This window comes from Eleutherodactylus coqui, chromosome 1, assembly GCF_035609145.1.
Source record: "Eleutherodactylus coqui strain aEleCoq1 chromosome 1, aEleCoq1.hap1, whole genome shotgun sequence".
NCBI lineage: Eukaryota > Metazoa > Chordata > Amphibia > Anura > Eleutherodactylidae > Eleutherodactylus > Eleutherodactylus coqui.
In genome coordinates this window covers 74,056,288-74,078,760 of record NC_089837.1, presented here as the reverse complement: position 1 = coordinate 74,078,760, position 22,473 = coordinate 74,056,288, and the positions used below count along the sequence as shown (strand labels likewise).

Below are 22,473 nucleotides of genomic sequence, written 5' to 3'. Positions count from 1 at the left end.
ATCCTGATAAGAGGGACCACACGCTGAGTTCTCCGCGGGCAGTGCTGATAACATTGTTTCAGCTGCTATCCCGCTGAAGAACAATAGCGATGTATTTAGAGAACAATGAGCAAATTAACCCCTTAACGACGGCCCCATCGGGAAACTACGTCCTCAGAAAGTGGGCCTTAATCCTAGAGGACGTAGTTTTATGCATCCTCTTTGGATTGATGCCCACTTGCCTGAGGACGTGACAGCTCCATGCTGTCGGTACCCGCAGGTAGCCGACAGCATGGAGCTGTCATCCCAGGATGCGGGCAGTCCCCCCCGGCATTGCGATCGGCGCTATAAAATGAATAGCGCCGATCGCAAAAAAGTAAATAAAACAGTGTAAAAAAGTAGTAATTCAGCTGCTATGATGGATCGGATCCATCACGGCAGCTGAAAATACTCACACGGCTTGTCGGCGGTGTCCCCCGGAGATCTGGTCCTCCCGGACCCGCCGGTGGCCTTCTGCGCATGCGCGCCTGACGATGACGTCACGCGCAGAAGCCCGGGTGTCCCCGGCAAATTTAAAATCTCCTGGCTCCCGGCTCCTGAAGGTAGCCGGGAACCAGGAGGTGTTACCGGGGACCACTGTGAGCGGTCCCCGGGCCCGCGATCACCGCTATCCATTGCGATAGCGGTGATCGCGAAAAAGTTTAAAAAGTAAAACAAAAGTAAAGTTTCACCTCCCCTCATGGATCCATGAAGATACTCACCCCCGGTCCTCTGCGATGTCCCGGGACCCGAAATCCCCGTCTGCGCATGCGCGCCCGATGATTGACATCGGGCGCGTGCACAGAGGTGCTCGAGCCCCGGGAAATTCAAAATTGCTCTGCTCCTGGCTGCCATGTGTAGCCAAGAGCAGAGGGATGTCACCAGGGACATGATCACTTAAAAAGTTAAAAAAAGCTTGCGTTTCATCTCCCCCCACGGATCATATCCGTGAGGGAGGATGAAATGACGTACCTAAGGCCTGCGGATTTATCCGCGGACCTCACCCCAGCTTCTGCGCACGCGCCCGTCGCCAATGTGGCAGGTGCATGCGCAAAAGCCGTGGTTTTTTAAAATCTCCCTGCTCCTGGCTACAAAACTTAGCCGAGAGCCTGGAGATTTCACGGAGGGCCGCGGTGAGCGGTTCCTGATCACGTGTTCGCCGTTATCAAAAGAATAATGGCGATCACGTAAAAGTTAAAAAAAGGTGAAGCTTCATCTCCCCTCACTGATGCGATCGGTGAGAGGAGATAAAAAATTTTTACCGGAGGCCTCCATATTTGCACCCCGACGCAATCTTCTTCCCTGAACTTTCCCGTATTCTGCGCATGCGACCGCCGGCAAAACACCGGACACATGCGCAGGAGTCGGGGAGCACAGGAAACTTAATATCTCCTTGCTCTCGGCGACCAACGGTCGCCGAGAGCCTGGAGCAGTGACGGGTGACCTCGTTGAGCGGTCCCCGGTCACGTGAAAAAATGGTAGCGATCTACCTTTGGCCGGTCTCACATGACCGGATAGGAATTACGGATTCCGCATGCGTTTGATTAGCGGTAATACGCAGATCAATCGCATTGGATTACCCAATTCCGCTCACATTAGTGGGTTGGAATTGCGTAATCCACTCGCAGAAAAGAGAACGCAGCAGGTTCTATTTTACCGCGGATATCCGCAACATAGAGCCCATTGTGCTCCGTGGTCATGGATATACCCGCAGCCCATACGCAACTACGTTGTATACTGGCTGTGGGTACCCGCGTCATCGCTAAGCGACGGTGCGGGAAATACAAACAACAACAAAAAAAGTGTACTGCGCATGACCGCCCGTGTAAGTACGCAGTTATGCGCAGTACATTACGCGGCCGTACGCAGGGTCACAGCCGGGATCCGCTGTGGGCCTCCGTAAGCGGATTGCACCTACGGCTGTGTGAGCCCGGCGTTATTCAGACCGCTACCTGTAATACGCAATTTACAAGAAGCCCCGGGAACGCTCGCCTTCCTGCAGTTCCAGGAGCAGCTTGTTGAGCGCCTTCTGTGTGAGACCGCCGCACCTCATCAAGCTTATGGAGACTCACAGAGCGCCACTTTTTACACCCCATCCCCGCCACTGAGGTCAAAAAATGACTCCCAAAAAGCATGAGAGGAGGGGGGATACCCGGTTTTATTGCCCCATGTGCCCATCCCAACCAGCCTCCATAATTACCCGTCTTTGGAAATACCACACAGTTCACATTATTACTTTTATCTAAGATTTGGGGAACGCCGAAAAGGGCGTGGGGGGGGGATTTTAGGGAGTCAATTTTTATTCCGTACAAATGAGCAATGGGGCCTGGAATTTATTCAGTTATGCCCTGCAATCCAACTGGTGTTCCCTCCATTACAGGCCTTGCCATGTTTCCTGTAAGTAGATGAGGGCCACAATGGGTATGTTTTTGAACACGGGACAAACGGGGGTATCCATTTGGGGGTGAACGTCTTCATTCCTATGTAAACTGTACAAAAAAAAAAGTTTTTAAATTGACAAAATTGCCAAAAAAATGAAAATTGTAATTTTTTTCTTCTGCTTTGCTGAAATTTATTCAAATACTGTGTGGTCAAAATACGCAGTACACCCCTAGATAAATTCGTTAAGGGGTCTAGTTTTTAAAATGGGGATATTTGTGGGGGTCTTTATAGTTTTGGACGCTCAATGACTCTATAAGTGGGCAATGGGGCCTGGAATTTATTCAGTTGTACCCTAAAATCCAACGGGTGCTCCTTCCATTATAGGCCTAGCCATGCGTCCTTTAAGTAGATTAGGGCCACAAGGGGTATGGTTCTGAACACGGGACAAACAGGGGTATCCATTTTGGGGTGAAAGTCTTCATCCCTATGTGTGCTGTACACAAAAAACAGTTTTTAAATTGATACAACTGCCAAAAAAATGAAAATTGTAATTTTTTTCCTACTGCTTTGCTTAGATTTATTCAAAAAGTGTAGGGTAAAAATACACAGTACACCCCTAGATAAATTCGTTAAGGGGTCTAGTTTTCAAAATGGGATCATTTGTAGGGGTTCTCTGTTGTTTTGGCTGCTCAAGGGCTCTACAAGTGTGCAATGGGGTCTAAATCACCTTCATGCTAAATTTCTGTTCTGAAAGCCACCGACTACTCCTTTCATTTTGGGCCCCGTTGTGCATCCAGACAAAAGATTAGGGCCACAATGGGTATGTCTCTGAACACGGGACAAACAGGGGTATCCACTTTGGGGTGCAAGTCTTCATTCATGTGTGTGCTGTACCAAAAAAGCAGTTTTTAAAACGACAGAATTGCCAAAAAAACGAAAATCACAATTTTTTCCTTTTGCTTTGCTTCAATTCATTCAAAAACTGTGGGCTCAAAATGGGCAGTACACCCCTAGATAAATTCATTAAGGGGTCTAGTTTTCAAAATGGGGTCACTTGTGGGGGTTCTCTTTGATTTTGGCCGCTCAAGAGCTCTACAAAAGTGCTATGGGCCTAAAACTCCTTCAAGGAAAATCTATGTTCTTAAAGCCACCGACTACTCCTTTCGTTTTGGGCCCCATTGTGCATCCAGACATAAGATTAGGGCCACAATGGGTATGTCTCTGAACATGGGAGAAACAGGGGTATCCATTTTGGGATGAAAGGCTTCATTCATGCGTGTGCTGTACAAAAAAAGCTGTTTTTAAAATGACAGAATTGACAAAAAAATGAAAATCACAATTTTTTCCTTTTGCTTGGCTTGAATTCATTCAAAAACTGTGGGGTCAAAATGGTCAGTACACTCCTAGATAAATTCGTTAAGGGGTCTAGTTTTCAAAATGGGGTCACTTGTGGGGGTTCTCTTTGGTTTTGGCCACTCAAGAGCTCTACAAAAGTGCTATGGGGCCTAAAACGCCTTCAAGCAAAATTTATGTTCTGAAAGACACCGACTACTCCTTTCATTTTGGCTCCCGTTATGCATCCAGACATAAGATTAGGGCCACAATGGGTATGTTTCTGAACACGGGAGAAACGGGGGTATCCATTTTGGTGTGTAAATCCTCATTTTCATGGGCTCTATAGGAAAAAAATATGTCTTTAAAATGACATATTTGCAAAAATATGAAATTTTATTTTTTGTCCCCTAACTTGAACTAATTCCTGAAAAGAACTGGTGGGGTCAAAATACTCATGACACCCCTCAGTGAATACACTAAGGGGTGTAGTTTTTAAAATGGGGTCATTTGTGGGTGTATCTATTATTCTGACACTTATGAGCCTCTGCAAACTTGGCTTGGTGCAGGAAAACAAAGTGCTCCTCAAAATGCTGAAAAGTAATGTTAAATTTGTACGTCCTCTAAATGGTTAAAAAAAACACAAAAGTTTTTCAAGTGTGCATTCAGAATAAAGTAAACAGATGGAAATACATATCTTATCAAAAATTTGTACAGTATGTTTGGACATATTTGAGATATTACGGTTGAAAATGTGAAAAAATGACAATTTTTTCAAAATTTTTCCAATATTGGTACTTTTAATAAATATACACAAATTATATCGGTCTCTTTTTACGAACTAAATGAAGTACAACATGTGGCGAAAAAACAATGTCAGAATCACTGGGATATGTAAAGCCTTTACGGAGTTATGCTACGTTGAACGACGCATGTCAGATTTCCAAAATTTGGCTCCGTCACTAAGGCGCAAACAGGCTTCGTCACTAAGGGGTTAAGCTAATTCGCTTCTAATGGGCTGATTAGCTCATTAGTACCTAAGCAAAGTGATGGCTCAAAACTGTCAGTTTCTGATGAATTTTGAGAGATCATCTGTGTGTGTAAATGAGGCTTAAGAGGTATCATAAGTGGCTGCAGCAATTAAGCAAGGGATGCAACAAAGTCCTTTTAACTGAACACTCTATGACGTCATCGGCATACACTGCTGGCCAGCCATAGCCTGTGATTGTGAGTGATACTGCATAGCAGCAGAAGTACTGTAATGCATTATCCTAACGATCATAGCTTTTATGATTCAGGTTCCCTACAGGGACAAAAAATGTGAAAAGAAACAACTGTAAAGAATAGTAAAAAAAAAAAATAACAAAAAAAAATCTTTTTTGTACACTTTCCTGTTCATATAAAAAAAAAATTAAAACATTTTAAAAACCCCAGATATTTAGTATAATTGTATAACGAACCCCATTGACTACAATGAGAGACTAGAGCTTTTTATTTGTATCTCTCTCTCTCTCTCTCTCACATGTGGCGCGGAATTCAAATCTGCAACATGTCAATTGTATGGCCGTGTCCGCAGCGGGCTCTATGGGTAGAGATTGCTGTAGCAGAATACAGTCCAAATGGCACGGGTTTCAAAGCAGCCTTTCCGCTGCGAAAGTCTCACAGAATGTCCGTGTGGACATACTGCGAGATTTCCATCCTAGCCTAGCCTACAGGCGGTTGCATATGACAGCAAATTTGCGTGGGCAATTTTTACACACCCAATACGCAGTGAATAGAATCTATTGATTTCAATGTGTTCATTCTCACGTTTTTTTTTTGCGCGTCTATTTCACTTGCATGAAAAAAAAGCCACGTTCTCTATTGTTCGACGCATTTGAGCACCGAAGGTACCTATAGGAGTCTATGGGGGTGTGCATATACGTACATAATTACGCTTGTGTGTGCAAAACACAGTGCATACCCGCAAACACCGCCACCTGCATTCGTCAAAAATGTGGCGGATTCAGTACGGAACCTTTCGGCTTCAAGGGGAGATTTTGAAATCTCCTCCACATCGCTGTGGCATTTCTGCAATATTTACGGCCTGTGTCATGTTGGCCGAAGGGCCCCTTCACACAAGCCTATGCATATTTGTATGCGCCTTAGCACATTTTTTTCGCGTACGTATCGGCTATTTTACTGTTTTTTTCCCGCCCGCAGGGCATGTTCTTTGCACGCAGCAAACAAAGACGCAGCACATGAAATGGTTAATTTGTCCAATAAGATGTGTTCTTTTTCCAATGGAATTACGCATCTCCCATTGACTTCTATTGGTACTCAAATGCGCAGAAATATAGAGCGTGTTGCATTTTTTTGGGGGGTGGGGATGTTTGCATGATCTGAATTGTGCACATAAAATATGGAAATGTGAATGAACCCATTGAACTCAGTGGGTTATTTTCTGTGCACATAAAACTTACATGCACAAATACACCAAAAAGAGCCTTGCACCTCTTGCAGCCGCCACTAGAGGGCGCTGAGGACCTACTTCATACCATTTTATAATGGAGCTCAGTGCACAAGTTGTAAGCTCCTGGTATCTGGTAATGGCAGCTGAAGAGCGCAGTTGTACAAAGAGTCTAGTACTGAGTCCAATTATATTCCTAGAAAGCTATTATTCCATAATCTCCCAGCAACAGGAACAGCTGAAGGATAATTTAAAGGGTACCTGTGATTTAAGTGGCTTCACACGGGCGTATTTGCCCACGCAATACACAGAGAATAGACGCAATTGACTTCAATGGGTTCATTCACATTTCTATATTTTGCGTGGGCATTTCGGTTGCACAAAATAAATATTTGCACGCCAAAGGTCCTCATAGAAGTCAATGTGGGGTGCGCAGATGCGCATGCAATACCCAAGGAGATGCGTTAAACACTGTGTGATTGCACAGGAAAAAGAACACATCTGGAACTCATAAGACTAATTAGCCATTTCATTCGGTGCATCTTTGTTTGCTACATGCAAATAAACATGTCTTGCTGGCGCAAAAAGTACTGTAAAATACGCCAATACGAGCGCAAAAAAGCATACGCTTGCCTGAAGCCGATCTCGGGGAAAAAAATGACCTCATAAGTTTTGATGGCGGTCCAGAGGCCGAGACGGAAAAGAGGCAGTAAAACGGGCTAGTGAACACTTCTAAAGTACAAAGCTTGCTAGACATGTAGGCTGGGTTCTCACAGGGCAGATTCTCGGTGGAAATCTCGCGGTTTGGCTGCAGCGAAAAACTGCTAGATTTCCACCGGGAGAACCGCTGCTGCAAAACCCGCGGCGGCTTTGACGCGGCCCAGCCGCTTGCTCTTCCGCTGTGGCCGGCGCTCCCATAGAGGAGAGCGCGGCCGCAGCGGGAAAAATAAATGGACATGCTGCAGTCGGCAAATCCGCGCCGCAGCTGTGGCTTCTGCCGGCTTAGCCGCAGCGGATTTGCCGTCCCATGTGGACAAGATTTCTGGGAAATATCGTCCACATGGCTGGCTAATCCCGGGATTAGCGGCCACATGCGGATTTGCAGCGGCGAAATTCCGCACAGAATTTCCGCGGCAAATCCGCCCCGTGTGAACCCAGCCGTAGGATGCTATCAGCAATGGATCCCAATAAAGTCAGGACAGGGGTGTATCTATAGGGGAGGCAGCGGATGCAGTTACACCCGGGCCCAGGAGCCTTAGGCCTCCTGCACACCGCAGAGCGGGGTCTGCCATGCGGACTCCAGCTCTGGCTGCAGTGTCGTCCGCGCATACCTGCTCTGTCCCCAGAGAATCTGTACGGCGGATGGACCCGGCAGCTCGCCGTCGCACATGCACGGTACAGATTTTTTTTTTACATCCATTTCCCCGCACCACAGAATCTGTGACCTGTTTGTTGCGGTTGGCCAGGGGTCAGATGGCTTCCATTGGAAGCCGTCCGTACGGAAGCTGCACAAAAATGGAGCATGCTGCGATTTTTCCTCTGCGAATGCAATTGATTTCCACTCGTGTGCAGGAAGCAGTGGATAGTAAGTAATGGGTGGTATTTGCTGTGGATTCGCGGGTTCCGCTGCAAATATCCGCCTGTGAGCAGGGGCTCTTAGGAAGCCCATAAGGCCTCTCTTCTATAGTTGGGGGCCCTGTTACAGAATTTGCATTGGGACCCGGAAGCTTTAAGTTTCTGAGCCCGGGCAGTGGTGCCCTTTCCGCATGCTTTTACCAACAGCAGAGGAGGCGATAATAACTTCCAGTTTACTTTGGTTACTTGCCATTGGCTCTGTTCATTACATAAGGCTGGTTGGCCACTAAGTAGGCTGAAAATATGAAGATACAAGTAGTTATAAAAGTGGCAACATAAAGAGTTACTGCAGACTTGGTCCTAGTGCCACACACCGTCAAAAGGCAATCAGTGGTCAGAAAGGGGTTAAATTGTACCGTGTTTCCCCGAAAAGAAGCTCTACCCTGATTTTTCGGGATTTTGCGAGGAAAAAAAAGCAATACATTACCTGGCAGCAGGGGCGTAACTAAAGGCTCAGGGGCTCTGATGCAAAACGTGAGCTGGGGCCCCCCTCTATCTGTATCTGTACCTGTACCCATACCTAAACCATGCTGCCCACAGACATAACTTGAAGCTTCTGGGCCCCAATGCAAAACCTGTAACAGGTCCCCCAACTATAATGCTTTATTCATATTACTGGGCTCCCTATATGGAGAAGAGAGGCCTTATGGGCCCCCTAAGGCTCCTGGGCCCGGGTGCAACCGCATCCCCTGCACCCTCTATAGTTACGCCCCTGCCTGGCAGGCTCAGTCCAGGTCCCTCCTGCTGCTCTCCACAGCTCCAACGCGCTTCTTGCAGTCCTCGGCCACTCACAGGAGATCACTTCCTGAATACGGAATTCATAAATCCCGCCTCCAGGAAGCGATGGCTCTGACTGGTTCTCGAGCGCTGCTCAGCGAATCTATGCAGCGCTCGATGAACCAATGCGACTACTACATGGATTGGCTGAGCAGCGCTCGAGAACCAATCACAGCCATCACATTGTGGAGGCAGGATTTTTGAATTGGCCAATCAATACCATGGCTGAGGGGCGTGGACCGAGCCTGCTAGGTAAGTATAATACGACATCCCCCGGAAAAAAAGACCTAGTGTCTCTTTTGGGGCAAAAATTAATATAGGACAGGGTCTTATATTTTTTGTTTATCATGTATATCATGTGTATCATTGTGATGGGTGATGAGCGGCACTAAACTAAAGCATGTCTGCGAGGCCCCATTGAAATTAATGGGAGCGCTATACCGCGGCGTTCAAAACGGATGTGTGAGAGAGGCCTTACTTAGCAAAATTCACAAATTAGGTGCGGCTTTAGCCACTGTGGATTCGCTGCGGGTTTTCCACTGTGGAATGCCAGCAGCAGAAACACCCGCATGAAGGTACCCTTAGGCTAGATTCACACAGGCGATCGCGATATCATGACAAGAAAATCATGTTTTTTTTCCTGCTATTTTTGAGCATCAGCGCTGCTTTTTCTCGCAAAACCATCAAATTGCTTGCAATTTTCTTGTGCGTTTTTTTCACACAATTTTGCCACGATTTTCTTGTGAGAAAGACAATAGGACTTTCTAATGTTAAAACACATCGCACGAAAATAGCAAGCTCATGCTTTGTGATGTGATAAAACAAAGGCGCCATAGAGAAATGTGGGAGGTTAAAAAAAGCAAAACACAAAAAAAAAAATAGGTCAGAAAGCGATTTTTTTTTCACGCAACATCGCACGAGCGAAAACATCAAAAATGGGAAGGAAACCATTAAAAATCATTGGTTTCATAACTGTCACTGTTCTCATATACCCTCACTGTTGTAGCGGGAGACCAGCTATCGGTAAGCGGTTACATCCTGTGGCGTTAATGGGTTAAATGACATAACACCTTTAAGGACCAAGCACAGGAAATTTATGGCGCTTGGTCCTGGGCTTTAAACCCAGCCAATTGTAAAAATACATTGCGGGAAGGGTGGGGGCGGTTCTGTAATCAATCAGAAGCATGTTGGGTTGTCAGCTATTAGTCACAGCTGATAACCAGAGGAGAAGGAAGAAGTGTTTTTAACCCCTTCTGTCTTCTCCTTTCCAAAGTACACATCGCTCATTGAGTATAAAAGTAAAAAACTACTGTCACTACAGGAGATGTTTTCCCTGTAACTGGGGCTCCTATCGACGCCCCAGCCACAGTGGGAAAGTGTAAAAAAAAAATTTTTAAAAAGCGAATGTCCCCCAGACGTCATGGGGGACATAGTAAAAAAAATAATTACATGAATAAGTAAAAAAAAAAAAATGACAGAATAAGGGCTTATTTACACGAGCGTGTATCAGTCGGGTTTTCATAGCCGGCCGATATACGCTTCCATCTAAGCAGTTTCCCCCTTCCATCTACCTTACCGGCTCTCTGCCTCTCTCCTCCAGTCCGGCGTTTGCAATGGGAGGGGGTGGGACAGTGCAGGGCTAAGCTCCGCTCTGTTCCACCCACTCCCATTGCTGGCTATGGACAAGGGGCGGGGAGGGGTGGGAGCTTAGCTCCGTCCCCATCCTGCCCACTCCCATTGCAAACCGCTCGAAGGGGAGGAGAGAGACAAGAAGCCGGTTGGTGATAGGGAAGGGAGGAACTGCTAGGATGGAAGCATATATTGGCCGGGCGTGAAAAGCCGACTGATATACGCTCATGTAAATAAGCCCTAAAATAAAAATATATACGTAAAAAGGAAAATAACCCAAAACCAACGCCAACCAAAACCCTTACCGTATGCGCCCTGTAATCCAAAACAATACATTTATCAAAAGTTCTGAGACAAAATGAGGGACCCGCTCCCACACTTTATTTTAGCGTAAATATACTAATTAAAAAAAAATAAACTATAAATGCTTAAAACTAAAAGAACTGAAAAAAGTAAGTGAGAGATATTAAAATATAGCCCTATATGTCACAGGAAAAAGAGATGCAGCAAAAATAATCTTGGCAGCTGAAGGGAAAAAAAACATAGGACAGTTAACCCCTTAGTGACAAAGTCTGTTTGCGCCTTAGTGACGGAGACAAAATTTGGAAATCTGACGTGTCACTTTAACATAGAATAACTCTGTAAAGGCTTTGCATATCCAAGCGATCCTGACATTGTTTATTTGCCACATGTTGTACTTCATTTAGTTGGTAAAAATAGACCGATAGAATTAGTGTATATTTATGAAAAGTGCCAAAATTGGGAACATTTTGAAAAAAATTATCATTTTTTCTACATTTTCAACTGCAATATCTCAAACTGTACACATTTTTAATAAGATATATATTTCCATCTGTTTACTTTTTTCTGGACGCATATTTGAAAAACTTTCAAAAAATTTTTAGCCATTTAGGAGACGTACAAATTTAACATTGATAATTATTACCATTTTGAGGAACGCTTTGTTTTCCTGCACCAAGCCAAGATTGTAAAGGCTCATAATATCAGAATCATAGATACCCCCACAAATGACCCCATTTTAAAAACTACACCCCTTAATATATTCACTGAGGGGGGTCAGGAGTATTTTTACCCCACAGTTTTTTTCACAGGAATTAATGCAATTTATAAGAGAAAAAATAAAATTTCAAATTTTTGCAACTACGTCATTTTAAAGACATATTTTTTTTTCTATAGTGCACATGAAAACGAGGATTTACACCCCAAAATGGATCCCCCTGTTTGTCCTGTGTTCAGAAACATACCCATTGTGGCCCTAATATTATGTTTCTATGCACAACGGGGCCCAAACCGAAAAGAGCAGCAGGTGGCTTCCAGAACAGACATTTTGCTTGAAGGTGCTTCAGGCCCCATTGCCCACTTGTAGAGCCCTTGAAGTGCTAAAACGATGTAGAACCCCCACAAATGGCCCCATTTTAAAAACTAGACCCCTTAACAAATTCATCTAGGGGTGTACTGCGTATTTTTACCTCACGGTTTTTGAATGAATCTAAGCAAAGCAGAAGGAAAAAATTACGCTGTTTGTTCAGTGTTCAGAAACATACCCATTGTGGCCCTAATCTACTTACAGGACACATCACAAGGTCTATAATGGAGGGAACACCCGTTGGATTTTAGGGCATAACTGAATAAATTCTAGACCCCATTGCTCACTTGAGAAGCAAAAAAATCCCTCCCCCTCCCCTTTTTGGCATTCCCTAAATCTTAGATAAAGGTATTAATGTGAGCTGTGTGGTATTTCCGAAGACAGAGGTAATTACGGGGGCCTGGTTGGGATGGGCACATGGAGCAATTAAGCCGGGTATCCCCCCCTCCTCTTCATGCTTTTTTGAGGTATTTCTAGCCCTCAGCGGCAGGGACGGGGTGCAAAGTGGTGCACTGGGAGTCTCCGTAAGCTTGCGGAGGTGCGGCAGTCTCACACAGAAGGCGCTCAACAAGCTTCTCCTGGAACTGCAGGAAGGTGAGCATTCCCAGAGCTTCTTGTAAATTACGTATTACAGGTAGCGGTCTGAATAACGCCGGGCTCACACGGCTGTATGTGGAAACCGCAGTGGATCCCAGCTTTGAGCCCGACCGTGGCGCTGCATACGGCCACGTAATATACTGTGCATAACTGCATAATCACACAGGCGGTCATGCTTAGTACACAGATTTTTGTATTTCCTGCGCCGTCGCTTAGTGATGACGCGGATCCCCGCATTACACAATGTAGTTGCGTATGGGCTGCAGGTACTTCCACAACCATAGAGTACAATGGGCTCGATGTTGCGGATTTCCGTGGTAAAATAAAAACAGAATTGTGTAATCCAATGCGTTTGATTGATCCGCGGATCAAACGCATGCGGAATCTGTAATTCCTATTCGGTCGTATGAGACCGGCCCAAAGTAGATCACTACCTTTTTATCATGTGACCGGGGACCGCTCAAAGAGGCCACCACTCACTGTTCCAGGCTCTCGGCAACCTTTGGTCGCCGGGAGCAAGGCGATTTAAAATTTCCCAGGCTCCCCGGCTCCTGCGCATGCGTCTGGCATTTTGCCAGCGGTCGCATGCACAGAAGCCGGGAAGATCCACATAGGAGGATCGCATCGGGGTTCAAACGCGGAGGCCTCCGGTAGAAAGTTTCATCTCCTCTCACCGATTGCATTTAAACTTCAACTTTTTTTTTTTTTTTTTTTTAACTTTTACGTGATCGTCATTATCCATTGGACAACGGCAATCACGTGACCAGGAACCGCTCACCGCAGCCTCCTGTGACATCCCCAGGCTCTTGGCTACCTTCGGTAGCCAGGGACAGGGGGATTTTAAATTTCCTGGGCAATCCTCAACTTTTGCGCATGCGTCCGCCATGTTGCTGACTGGCGCATGTGCCGAAGCCGGCGTAAGGTTCGCAGATCAAGATCCTATCGGGGACCTTGGGTATGTAATATTATCTCCCCTCACGGATACGATCCGTAAGTGGAGATGAAACTTTTTAATTTTACTTTGCTATAACTTGCCACGATTACCGTTATCCGATGGATGACAGTGATCATGTGACTGGCAACCGCATACAGTGGTCCCCGCTCACATCTCCCTGTACTTTGCTATCTCTGACAGCTGGGTGCAGGCAGATTTTAAATTTGCCGGGCTCTCCGGCTTTCTGCACATGCGCCAGGTCCCGATCACTGTGGGACATCACTGAGGACCGGAGTGAGTATTTTCAGCTCTCCCATGGATCTGATCTATGGGAGCTGCTGAAACTAAGTTTTTCCCACTTTTCCGTGATCTACGGTATCCATTGGATACTGGCGGTCACAGGCCCAGGGACTGCTGACAGCGGTCACTGGTGACATCTCCTGTCTCCCGGCTACTTTCAGGAGCCAGGATCCACGAGATTTCAAATTTTCCAGGGCTCCCGGCCTTTTGTGCGTGCATGTGGCGTCACATGTCTGGCGCGCATGTGCAAAAGAGCGGTGTTAGGTCCCAGAGGACCAGTTCATCGCAGGACATCACAGAGGACCAAGGTGAGTAATCTCAGCTGCCCTGATGAATCAGGGCAGCTGAATCTTCAACTTTTTTTAAATTTTATATTGACTTTAATGCGATCAGCACTACCTATTGGATAGTGTCGATCGCATTGCCGGAGGAAAGGGGGGCTGCCCGCAGCCCAGGATGACAGCTCCATGTTGTCAGCTACCTCCAGACACCAACAGCATGGAGCTGTCCTGACCATAGCACACATGGCTTTAATCCTAAAAGGATGCATGTTTTACGTCATCTAGGATTAAAGCCCAGTTAGCTAGTATGTAAAAACACTATAGGGCCATCCCTAAGCGGGTTAAACCACCACATGGGTGGAAAAAAAAAAAACTAAAGTGTCTGGCACCTAAGGGGTTAAAAAAAAACTACTTATTCCTCCCTCAGGCAGTCTTACCACATCATCTCCTTGATGATCTTCTCAAGTCCCCCGGGTCACCTCACCGCAAGCCAGCTGGATCCTCTTATGATGCATCCATTCTCTGCAGTCTCCTTCTGGCAGGTAAGTGTAGGTTATGTCACTAGTGATGTAACGTTCAGGAAGGAATGCCCATCTATTGCCAAGACTGCGCATGCACGCATCTACTATTGCAGAGAGCACGCATGTGCAGTCTCTGCACATCCTGGCTAGGCTATGAACACTGACTAGTGATTGGGCACACTCACCTGCAGGAAGGAGACTGCAGAGAATGGATGCTTTGGCACCAGAAGAATCAGCCAGCTTGCGGTGAGGTGACTCACCGTCGAGAAGATGCGCTAAGCAGACTGATGGGGGAGGAATATATAAGTATTCCTAGTGACAAATCCCCGTTAAAAGGGTTGAAATCCACAACAGAAACTTTCAAAAATGCTGCAAATTCATTGCAGATATTTGCATGCCATGTGAAGATCTTTTAAAATCCCCTCCACATGCCATACTGTAAATGCAGTGGAATTTCCACTGTATGTGAAGACAGCTTTAGCCCATCTTCACATGATGGAAATGCTGTTAAAATGTGCATCATGTGATGTGGAAAGTTTTGCAAGGCATCTATATGTTTACTTATGTTGTGGATCCAAACCCTTGAACTGCAAGAGTTAAAAATCCACAACAGATCAGTTAAGTGGTTTGTGAAGGTACCTTTTTGGCCACTTTCTCACATGGTGGATTCATTGCAGGCATTCTAACCACACAATACCCGCAGCAAGTCCACACACAACTGGTCTGAATTTGGCAGAGTTTCCTTGCCCAACAGCAATGGGATCCAAGCCTTATATTTCAGCATAAATATCCATGCTGCAGATGTCATGTAAGATACCTACATCATGAAGATTTCCTTTAAAGCCCCTTTATGTGGCTTGTGCGCTAAATGCTGCAGCTTAGCGTGTGAAGGTGGCCTTACATGCAAGACTTGGCCAATGCAGAAAGCCTGAAGCGATTTTTCCCCATGTCCTGGAAGTTTTAGAACCCACACCTTTTAAGCCTTCTGTGTATGCTGAGAGCTTTCTGCAAGAAACACTGGAAGCCTGGAGTGGCTGAACGCTCAACTGCATGTCTGTTTCAACAAATAGGCATGCTGCAGCATCTAGGTTTTCAAACACTGCAGATTTGTAGCAGACTGTTTCCACTCCATGTGCAATCCTGCTGGATCGGTGCACATTTCACTCGTTTCTGGCAGATCTGCTGCAAGATTTAACCCTTTTATTACAAGGGTTGAGTTCTATAGTATGACATGCTGCAGATTTAGAATCTGCTATGTAGAAGTTGTAATGGTGAATTTAGAATAAGTGTTGTACTTCTAAGTTATCCACAGCATAGGGGAAAAAAAGATTATGGTGGTCCAACTACTTGAACCTCAACTATGAGAGCAGGAGTCCCAATAGTCCCCAAATGAGGAGTGGTGGTCACAGGTGCATATTGCTGCTCCATTGATTTCAGTAGGACTGCTGAAGATAGCTGAACGCTTGTTCATGACCAGCAGTGCCGTTGAAATGAATCACTTGTATGCACATGTAATCCTGAATGAATGCAGTAGTGGCCAAGGCCAACTTCACACGGGCAAGTGCAAGATGGGGCTGTGAATCCCACTGCCTATGTGAAAGCCCCATAGATAAGAGTAGTTTTCAATGGGAAACCAGCCTTGCATCACTTCAGGGATCCTCCAGTGTGACTGTCACAGCCATGGCAGAGGATCTTATGAGTTTCTCCCATTGCAAAGCATGTAGAGCTGCAGTTGTCACCTGATGCATGAACCCTTACCTTGCAATAATGCCTCATATTGGTCCTTCTCCACCAGGTGATGTGTTGAGTAAAGCATATGACAAATAGTGACAATTCATTAAATAAATGTTTATTTGTAAAATGAGTAAACCATGAAGACGGCAGTCTGCCAGTACACAAGCTAAAATGCTTGGGTGGCAGGAATGCCTCTTTAATAAAATTGAACAAATATATAAAGAAAAGTTTCCATAGGAACACAGATAATTGTGACCCCATCTCCCAGTCATCCATTTTGTTGCATGTTAACACTACATAAAAAAGTTAAGTTATGGTCCCAGAACTTAGTCTAATAGACAGGAACTACTCCTACTTACATTAGTTAAATAAAAAAAAATCTATACATTAACACTAGCTGAAGTACAGGCTGCAGTAGCAAGCTCTATCCCACTTTCCTGGGCACAAGATACGTGAAGTGCACCCAACTCTGGCACCTCTGGGGCAATGCCATGTTCTTGGATATTATGCATGAGTTGCCTGAAAAATGTCAAAGGAAAAAGTTAGTATCAGCATTGCTATGGATCATCAATATATAGTCAAGATTTCAAATGTCATGTTTCTTACCAGTAAGGCCTTGACATTACGTAGTAGAGCGATGGTCTCTGGAATCCATTGAATGTTGAAGATGCAGCTACAGTGTAGGCTCCCATGTTCTCAAACAGCATCCAGTCTCCAACCTGCAGCTCTGGAAGGTCAAATCGCTCAACTATACGATCCAGTCCGTCACATGTTGGTCCCCAGATGCTGCTAGAGTAGTATTTTTCATCAGATTTGGGCTTCTGTAAAGATAAACCTCTGTTTAGACCACAGCTTCATAAACTTGTTTTACTACAATTTAACACAAGTATTCAGTAGGAAAACGGCCAATATAATCCCATTGCACAGGCTTAGAAAAATGCAATGCAAACTAATGAAATAATTTTTTTTTAAAAGTGTATTCCAGGACTTTTACCATTGCTGACCTATCCTCAGGGTCTGACACTTTGGATCCCTGCCAATCAGCTGTTAATGCAGTGGACCAGAAGTGTAATAGCCAGCTTCACTCATATTGAAGTTAGGAGGTATCGCTCCTGTTATCTGGCTTTGAATGCAATAAGGATCCAGAAGTGTAATAGGGGACATCACTTCTATTTAGTTCAATGGGTGTGAAGCCAGCTATTATTACACTTCTGGACATAACCACCAATGATATCCAGCCTGCTGTATCAACAGCAGGCTAGGCAATCTGCAGGGATCGCGAGTGGTGGACCCCACTAATCAAGTACTGATGACCCATTTTGAGGCTAGGGTCATCAATAGTAAAATTCCCAAAATACCCCTGAGATTTGCATTCTCAATTTTTTTTTTTTAAGACGCATCTTTAACAAGCCATTACTTGGTCATCTGATACTGTACCCATCCCCTTCTGTTAGCAAAGTTAGGCTGTTACAAGTCCTTACCTTCTGTAGAAGAGGCTTGACATGAGCATGATCATACAATATGCAGTTGAAAGATCCATAGACACCATCATTGACATAATACATGAGAGTTTTGTCACAGGAAGAGTCATCTTCATCTGAAATAGAAAATGACCAAAAAAATCAACAAAGTCAAGTTAATAAAAAAACTTCACACTAAAGTTTTTAACAAAGATCTCCCTGCATACCATCAGATCCAGTCTGTTCAGTCACCATAACCTTCTTGGCAATGATATTGACAGCAAGGGTGAAGGCTGAAGCAACGTAATATCTTCCAGGTTCTGCAATAATTTGCACTCCAGAGTCAACTGGAAAGTACTTGTCGAGGGCAGGATTAATTACAGAGGTCACCTAAAAGAAATTGGATACACAGGTTAACTACAAGACCAAAGACATTGCACTTTAGATTTGCGCTCCACTTTTAGGTTCACAACAGAACAGACCCAATCTTCTATAGATTTTTACATACAACAATCATTGCATAGACCCACCTCCTCAAATTTGAGCTTGACATCTTCAGACCCAGGAAAGCCGCCACCAATATCGAGCAAGTGCATGTTGAATCCCAGCTCAGCTCCCATATCAAAGACGCATCGGGCATCAGAAACCGCCTGAACGAAGGTCTGAGGATCTGTGCATCCACTACCAACATGGAAGCTAGTTTGGAGAAAATAAAGGACACACATTAGATTAAGAGGTCCTTAGGACAAACAAAGCCAGAATCTTATAGTTGGATGACATTTTGTAATTAAAGGGAATAGGTCACTTTTTTTGAAGCTCACAGTAGCAGAAGGTAGTGTCTGTCACACAGACCTATCGCTTTAAAATGGAGCTGTGCAGTAATTTGGGAGAAACTTTTATCAATAGAAGCTAAACAGAACTTATCCTGGAGCCACACCCACCCTTCCCTCCAGCCAATGATTGGCAGCCATTTCTCTATGCACAGTAATAGGCAGAGAGCAGTCAGTGACTGAAGGGTGGGGTTGGCAAGGCTAGTTGCAGCTTTTGTGCGCCTGCTATTAAACTGCAAGTTTCTCCCAAACTACTGCAGACATACAGCTGATATATCACTAATCAGCAAAACTGTTACTACCTTATGCTGCCCTCAGTGAACAGTGCAAAAAGATGAAAGGTTAAAGTCAACTAAATCAAGTTTTGCAAAAAAACAAGCCACAAGCACTCATTTAAGCGCTGTGGCTATTCAACTGTTTGTCAGTCATCGGTGTGACATATGGACTCCACAGAAAATCTATATACTGCTTGCAATAACAGCAGCTGGACAGCCACTAATCAAATCTTCTGACATGTGAGAAGTTTTTAAAAAGTTTAGTTATACTGGAAGTAGCATCTTTTAGAAGTGTACTAATGAAGCCTTATTAAAAAAAAAAAAAAAAAAAAAAAAACTTAGAATCCCTACCTTACTCCAATGATCTCCACATTGAGCTCCTTTGCACGTTCCAGAAGAATCCTGGATGTTTTAAGAGTGGCTCCAAACTTTACACTCAGTCGACACACAGCTTTTGAGTCATCTGTGGCTATTCGCAAAACAAGCCTGAAAGAAAGAAGAAAGCACCCTTATACCAGCAGTAATAGAAAAATGGGCACATGTACTGACAGATGTACCCTGTCAACCCTCATTACTGGCAATAGTTACTATGATCTAAAATGGAATAGTCTAATAGTTTGAGAAAGGCTTTGAATGTTGCAGTACAATCAACTTACTTGGCATTGGGGTGATTTCTTGCCACCTTCATCAATTCTACTTCACTGTCGAAGGTCATCTTCTCCACACCACTGCTGGCAGCATACTTGATCTGGGAAACTTGTTTGCATGGGTTGGCATAGATTATTCTCTCAGGTGGCACGCCAATACTCTGGACAAGTTGTATTTCAGTCTGAATAAAGAAGAGGAACTATTAGAAACAATACCCTTCCTGAACCACGTCCATAAGACCTAATTAGCCAAGGCAGAAACCTACTGTACACTGAGGAGGGTAAAAAACCCTGAAACAGTTTGTACACGGTTATTTTCTGAAGACTCTGGCTTTGGCTCATAGTTCCCAGTTGTTACAAGACTTGTTAAAGTCTGACATTGACTTGAAGGAATGCTGCCTTGCAATAGGTGGCGCTGTAGAGGCATTGGTCTTTCCATTCACAATCAGAAACTTCTATGTGAGGCTGTACAGTTTTGTAGTCAAGCCCCTCTCCTGAATTGGCATGGAGAGAAGTGCACTCTGGACAGGGAGTTACCTCTGCAAAGGCCTGACACCCAGTGAGCATTATACACAGGTCACATTAACGGATTTGTACCAGAATTACAGGTTGTACAGACAGAATAACTTGCTGACTGAGAGACCCCTAATGATCATGAAAATAGGGGGTCCCTTTACCCCCATGGAGACATCAGAAGGAATCAATTGCTGACTGGACATGCGTGGCTGGCACTCCATTCACTTCAAAGGGGCTGACAAAAATACCCAAGCAGTCCCATTGAAAGCAAATGAAGTGCCGATGCGCAACCACTCAAATTCGGTCTCCTCCTCACTGTGCAGTGAACACAGGACCCCCATTCTCAGGATCAATGAGAGTCTTACCAGCAATGTATCCCCCATCCTGTGGATAGAGAACTTGCTATTCTAGTACAATCCTTTAATTAGACTAGGGCCACTATATGACATTTGCTAGGAATTAAACATCTCAATAACTGGCCCTCCATGAATTTGATTGCATCTTTCCATGTCCGAAATCTGATAAGGTGGGAGCACACACTTGGACTGCCTCAAAAAGTACTGATCACCAGAACTTACCTTGCTGGCACAGTCAAATCCAGCTCCCAGGATGGACAGAGTCTTCACGATGGCCTTACTATCATTGCATTTAACTGCATAAAATGGAGTTACTCGTGGGAGTGCTTTAAACCACCGAACATGCTTCTTCACAATATCACCAAGATCGGCTACATAAAAGGCATCTTTGTCATCCTAGAACATAAAATAACTTTGGTTCAGTTTACAGACGCTAGAGACAACCAACGTAAAACCCAAAAGACTGCCTGGTACTGCGGGGACCCTTCATCCCCCCCCACGGAGACATCAGAATGAATGAATGAAGTACTGACTGGGCACATCACGCATGGTTGCCATTCATTCCAAAGAGGAAATACTTAAGTGCTTGCTATCTAAGCAGGCCCATTGAAAGCAAGCGAGTTAACTTACAGATAAGGACACTTCATTTATCTTCTGCTCCAGGACATCCCGGGCATTAAAGCCTTCCTCCAGGAAGCTAAAGTCAAAGTCTTCGTTGCTGAAGCCGTTCATTGTCTCAGCGTTATCAGATCACAGGACCAGAATGCAACAAACTGCGATAAAGGCGAAAAAATTGGTTACAACCACAATAATATATTTTTATATTAATTATAGTAATTATATATAATAGTCATAATGTGAAGTTAAATCCGCTGTGATCCACTTACATGGACAAGTTAGAGATGGGGTTTATTACAAAGAGGACCTCAGCTTTGCTCCCAAGGAGGCTCTCCGGTGAAATAGAAGCCCAGTAAGTATAAAAGAAGCTTTACGCCCTCGAAGGAGCCGCTTTTCACTGCTGTGCTTTTGGCGTTCTGCAAAGGAAAAAAAAACAAAAAACTTCCTTAGTCATCACACATTCCCAGATGTTACTTCACAATCTACGTTAATCAATGAAGGAAAAGCCTTGAAACCGGATCCCTTACGTCAGAGGCGCGCCCAGCCCATTTCATAAGTGACTGCGAAGCTCCATTCGCCACCTCCTACTTAGAAAGCTCGCCTCGTGTCACTAGCTGGAGTGGAGCAGCCTCTCCACCCGGGGACTAGACCGACCAATCAGAGCTCATGCCGGCTCCCATGCTGCCTTCTTACTCGCTACAACTACCTTCTGCACCCGGCACTTGACAGCATGGCTAATATATAGCAGACACTCCTCAAGTCAACCGCCGCCACGTAATACCTTGTCTATTAAGACTTGAATAGGTTTTGGTTTTTTTGGCATTTCTAAATTTAGAAATGCCAAAAAAGGCAAAAACATAATCAAAGCTTTAATAGAAAAATCAACCATAAAACAGTTTTTTTTAAAAGCGGTCTTTGAAAAAAAAAAAAAAATGCTCAGGAAACTCCATATATGGTCACTACGATCCCATACGCCACTCCGTTAGACTATGATCTGACTCAGTGACTTTCGCCATAGCAGATGTGCAGTCATCGTACCCTGACAGAAGCAGATCTAGTACTACCTAGTGATTTACAGTATGACAGAAGTAACCTGAGCTTTATACTATAATATTTAATACCAAAAGAGAATTATAAAGGGATTATAGTCATTCTACATGTACCACCCATCCCCCACCTCATTCATACAGACACGTGTCCACTGCCAGGGCAGTAGGAATCGCCCAATTACAGCTAAAAGCTTGTTCAATTGTGAACTACGGATAGAAAAATGGAACAAAAGTCCTCAAAACGCGCATCACAGCCACGCTGCCGCTCTAACAGCTGCCCGTAAAACCAAAGTAGGAGATAATAGAAACTTACCTTAAAAAGCATTTACGAAATCTGTACCCATCGAGGCAATAAATGCCAAGAAGAGAAGAAAAATAGCTACTCGAAAAACACAAGAAAAGGCAAAAGCAGCGCCGCTTCACAGAGCTCCGAGGACCGCTCACACGTCTCGCAGGGACTGAACTGAGGCGCCGGCTCTCGCTGCCTTTTATAGGCGGGGCTTCCGTTGTCAGGACGACGCGCCAGCTCAAACCAGCGCTGATCGGTTTACTCCGGGAGGCTGACGGAGCGCGCTTGGCGCCCAGCCACCGGTCTATTGTGACGTCACCGTCCGGCTGCGGTGCGGGCTTCGCTCTAGAAGTATAACCTGAGGGGTCGCCGCCTCTGTCGTGATAGCTGAAGGCGATATCAATGTGTGTAACACAAATGTATGAGGAGAAAAGTGTGAATAAAGATACGGGCTTGT

The 22,473-nt window shown here is 44.8% G+C and overlaps 1 protein-coding gene across 1 annotated transcript; it reads right to left on the bottom strand.

Moving 5' to 3' along the window:
- Positions 1 to 16,069: 16,069 nt before the first annotated feature.
- On the bottom strand, positions 16,070 to 22,199 carry ODC1 (ornithine decarboxylase 1). The gene is made up of 11 exons (XM_066597299.1): positions 22,041 to 22,199; positions 20,948 to 21,094; positions 20,691 to 20,833; positions 20,283 to 20,456; positions 19,198 to 19,370; positions 18,893 to 19,027; positions 17,967 to 18,132; positions 17,664 to 17,826; positions 17,458 to 17,573; positions 16,583 to 16,797; positions 16,070 to 16,495 (listed from the first exon to the last, which is right to left on the bottom strand). The coding sequence occupies exons 3-11, from the start codon at positions 20,790 to 20,792 to the stop codon at positions 16,357 to 16,359; spliced, it is 1,383 nt and encodes a 460-aa protein (XP_066453396.1). The 5' UTR covers positions 20,793 to 20,833; positions 20,948 to 21,094; positions 22,041 to 22,199; the 3' UTR covers positions 16,070 to 16,356.
- Between the last annotated feature and the right edge of the window lie 274 nt (positions 22,200 to 22,473).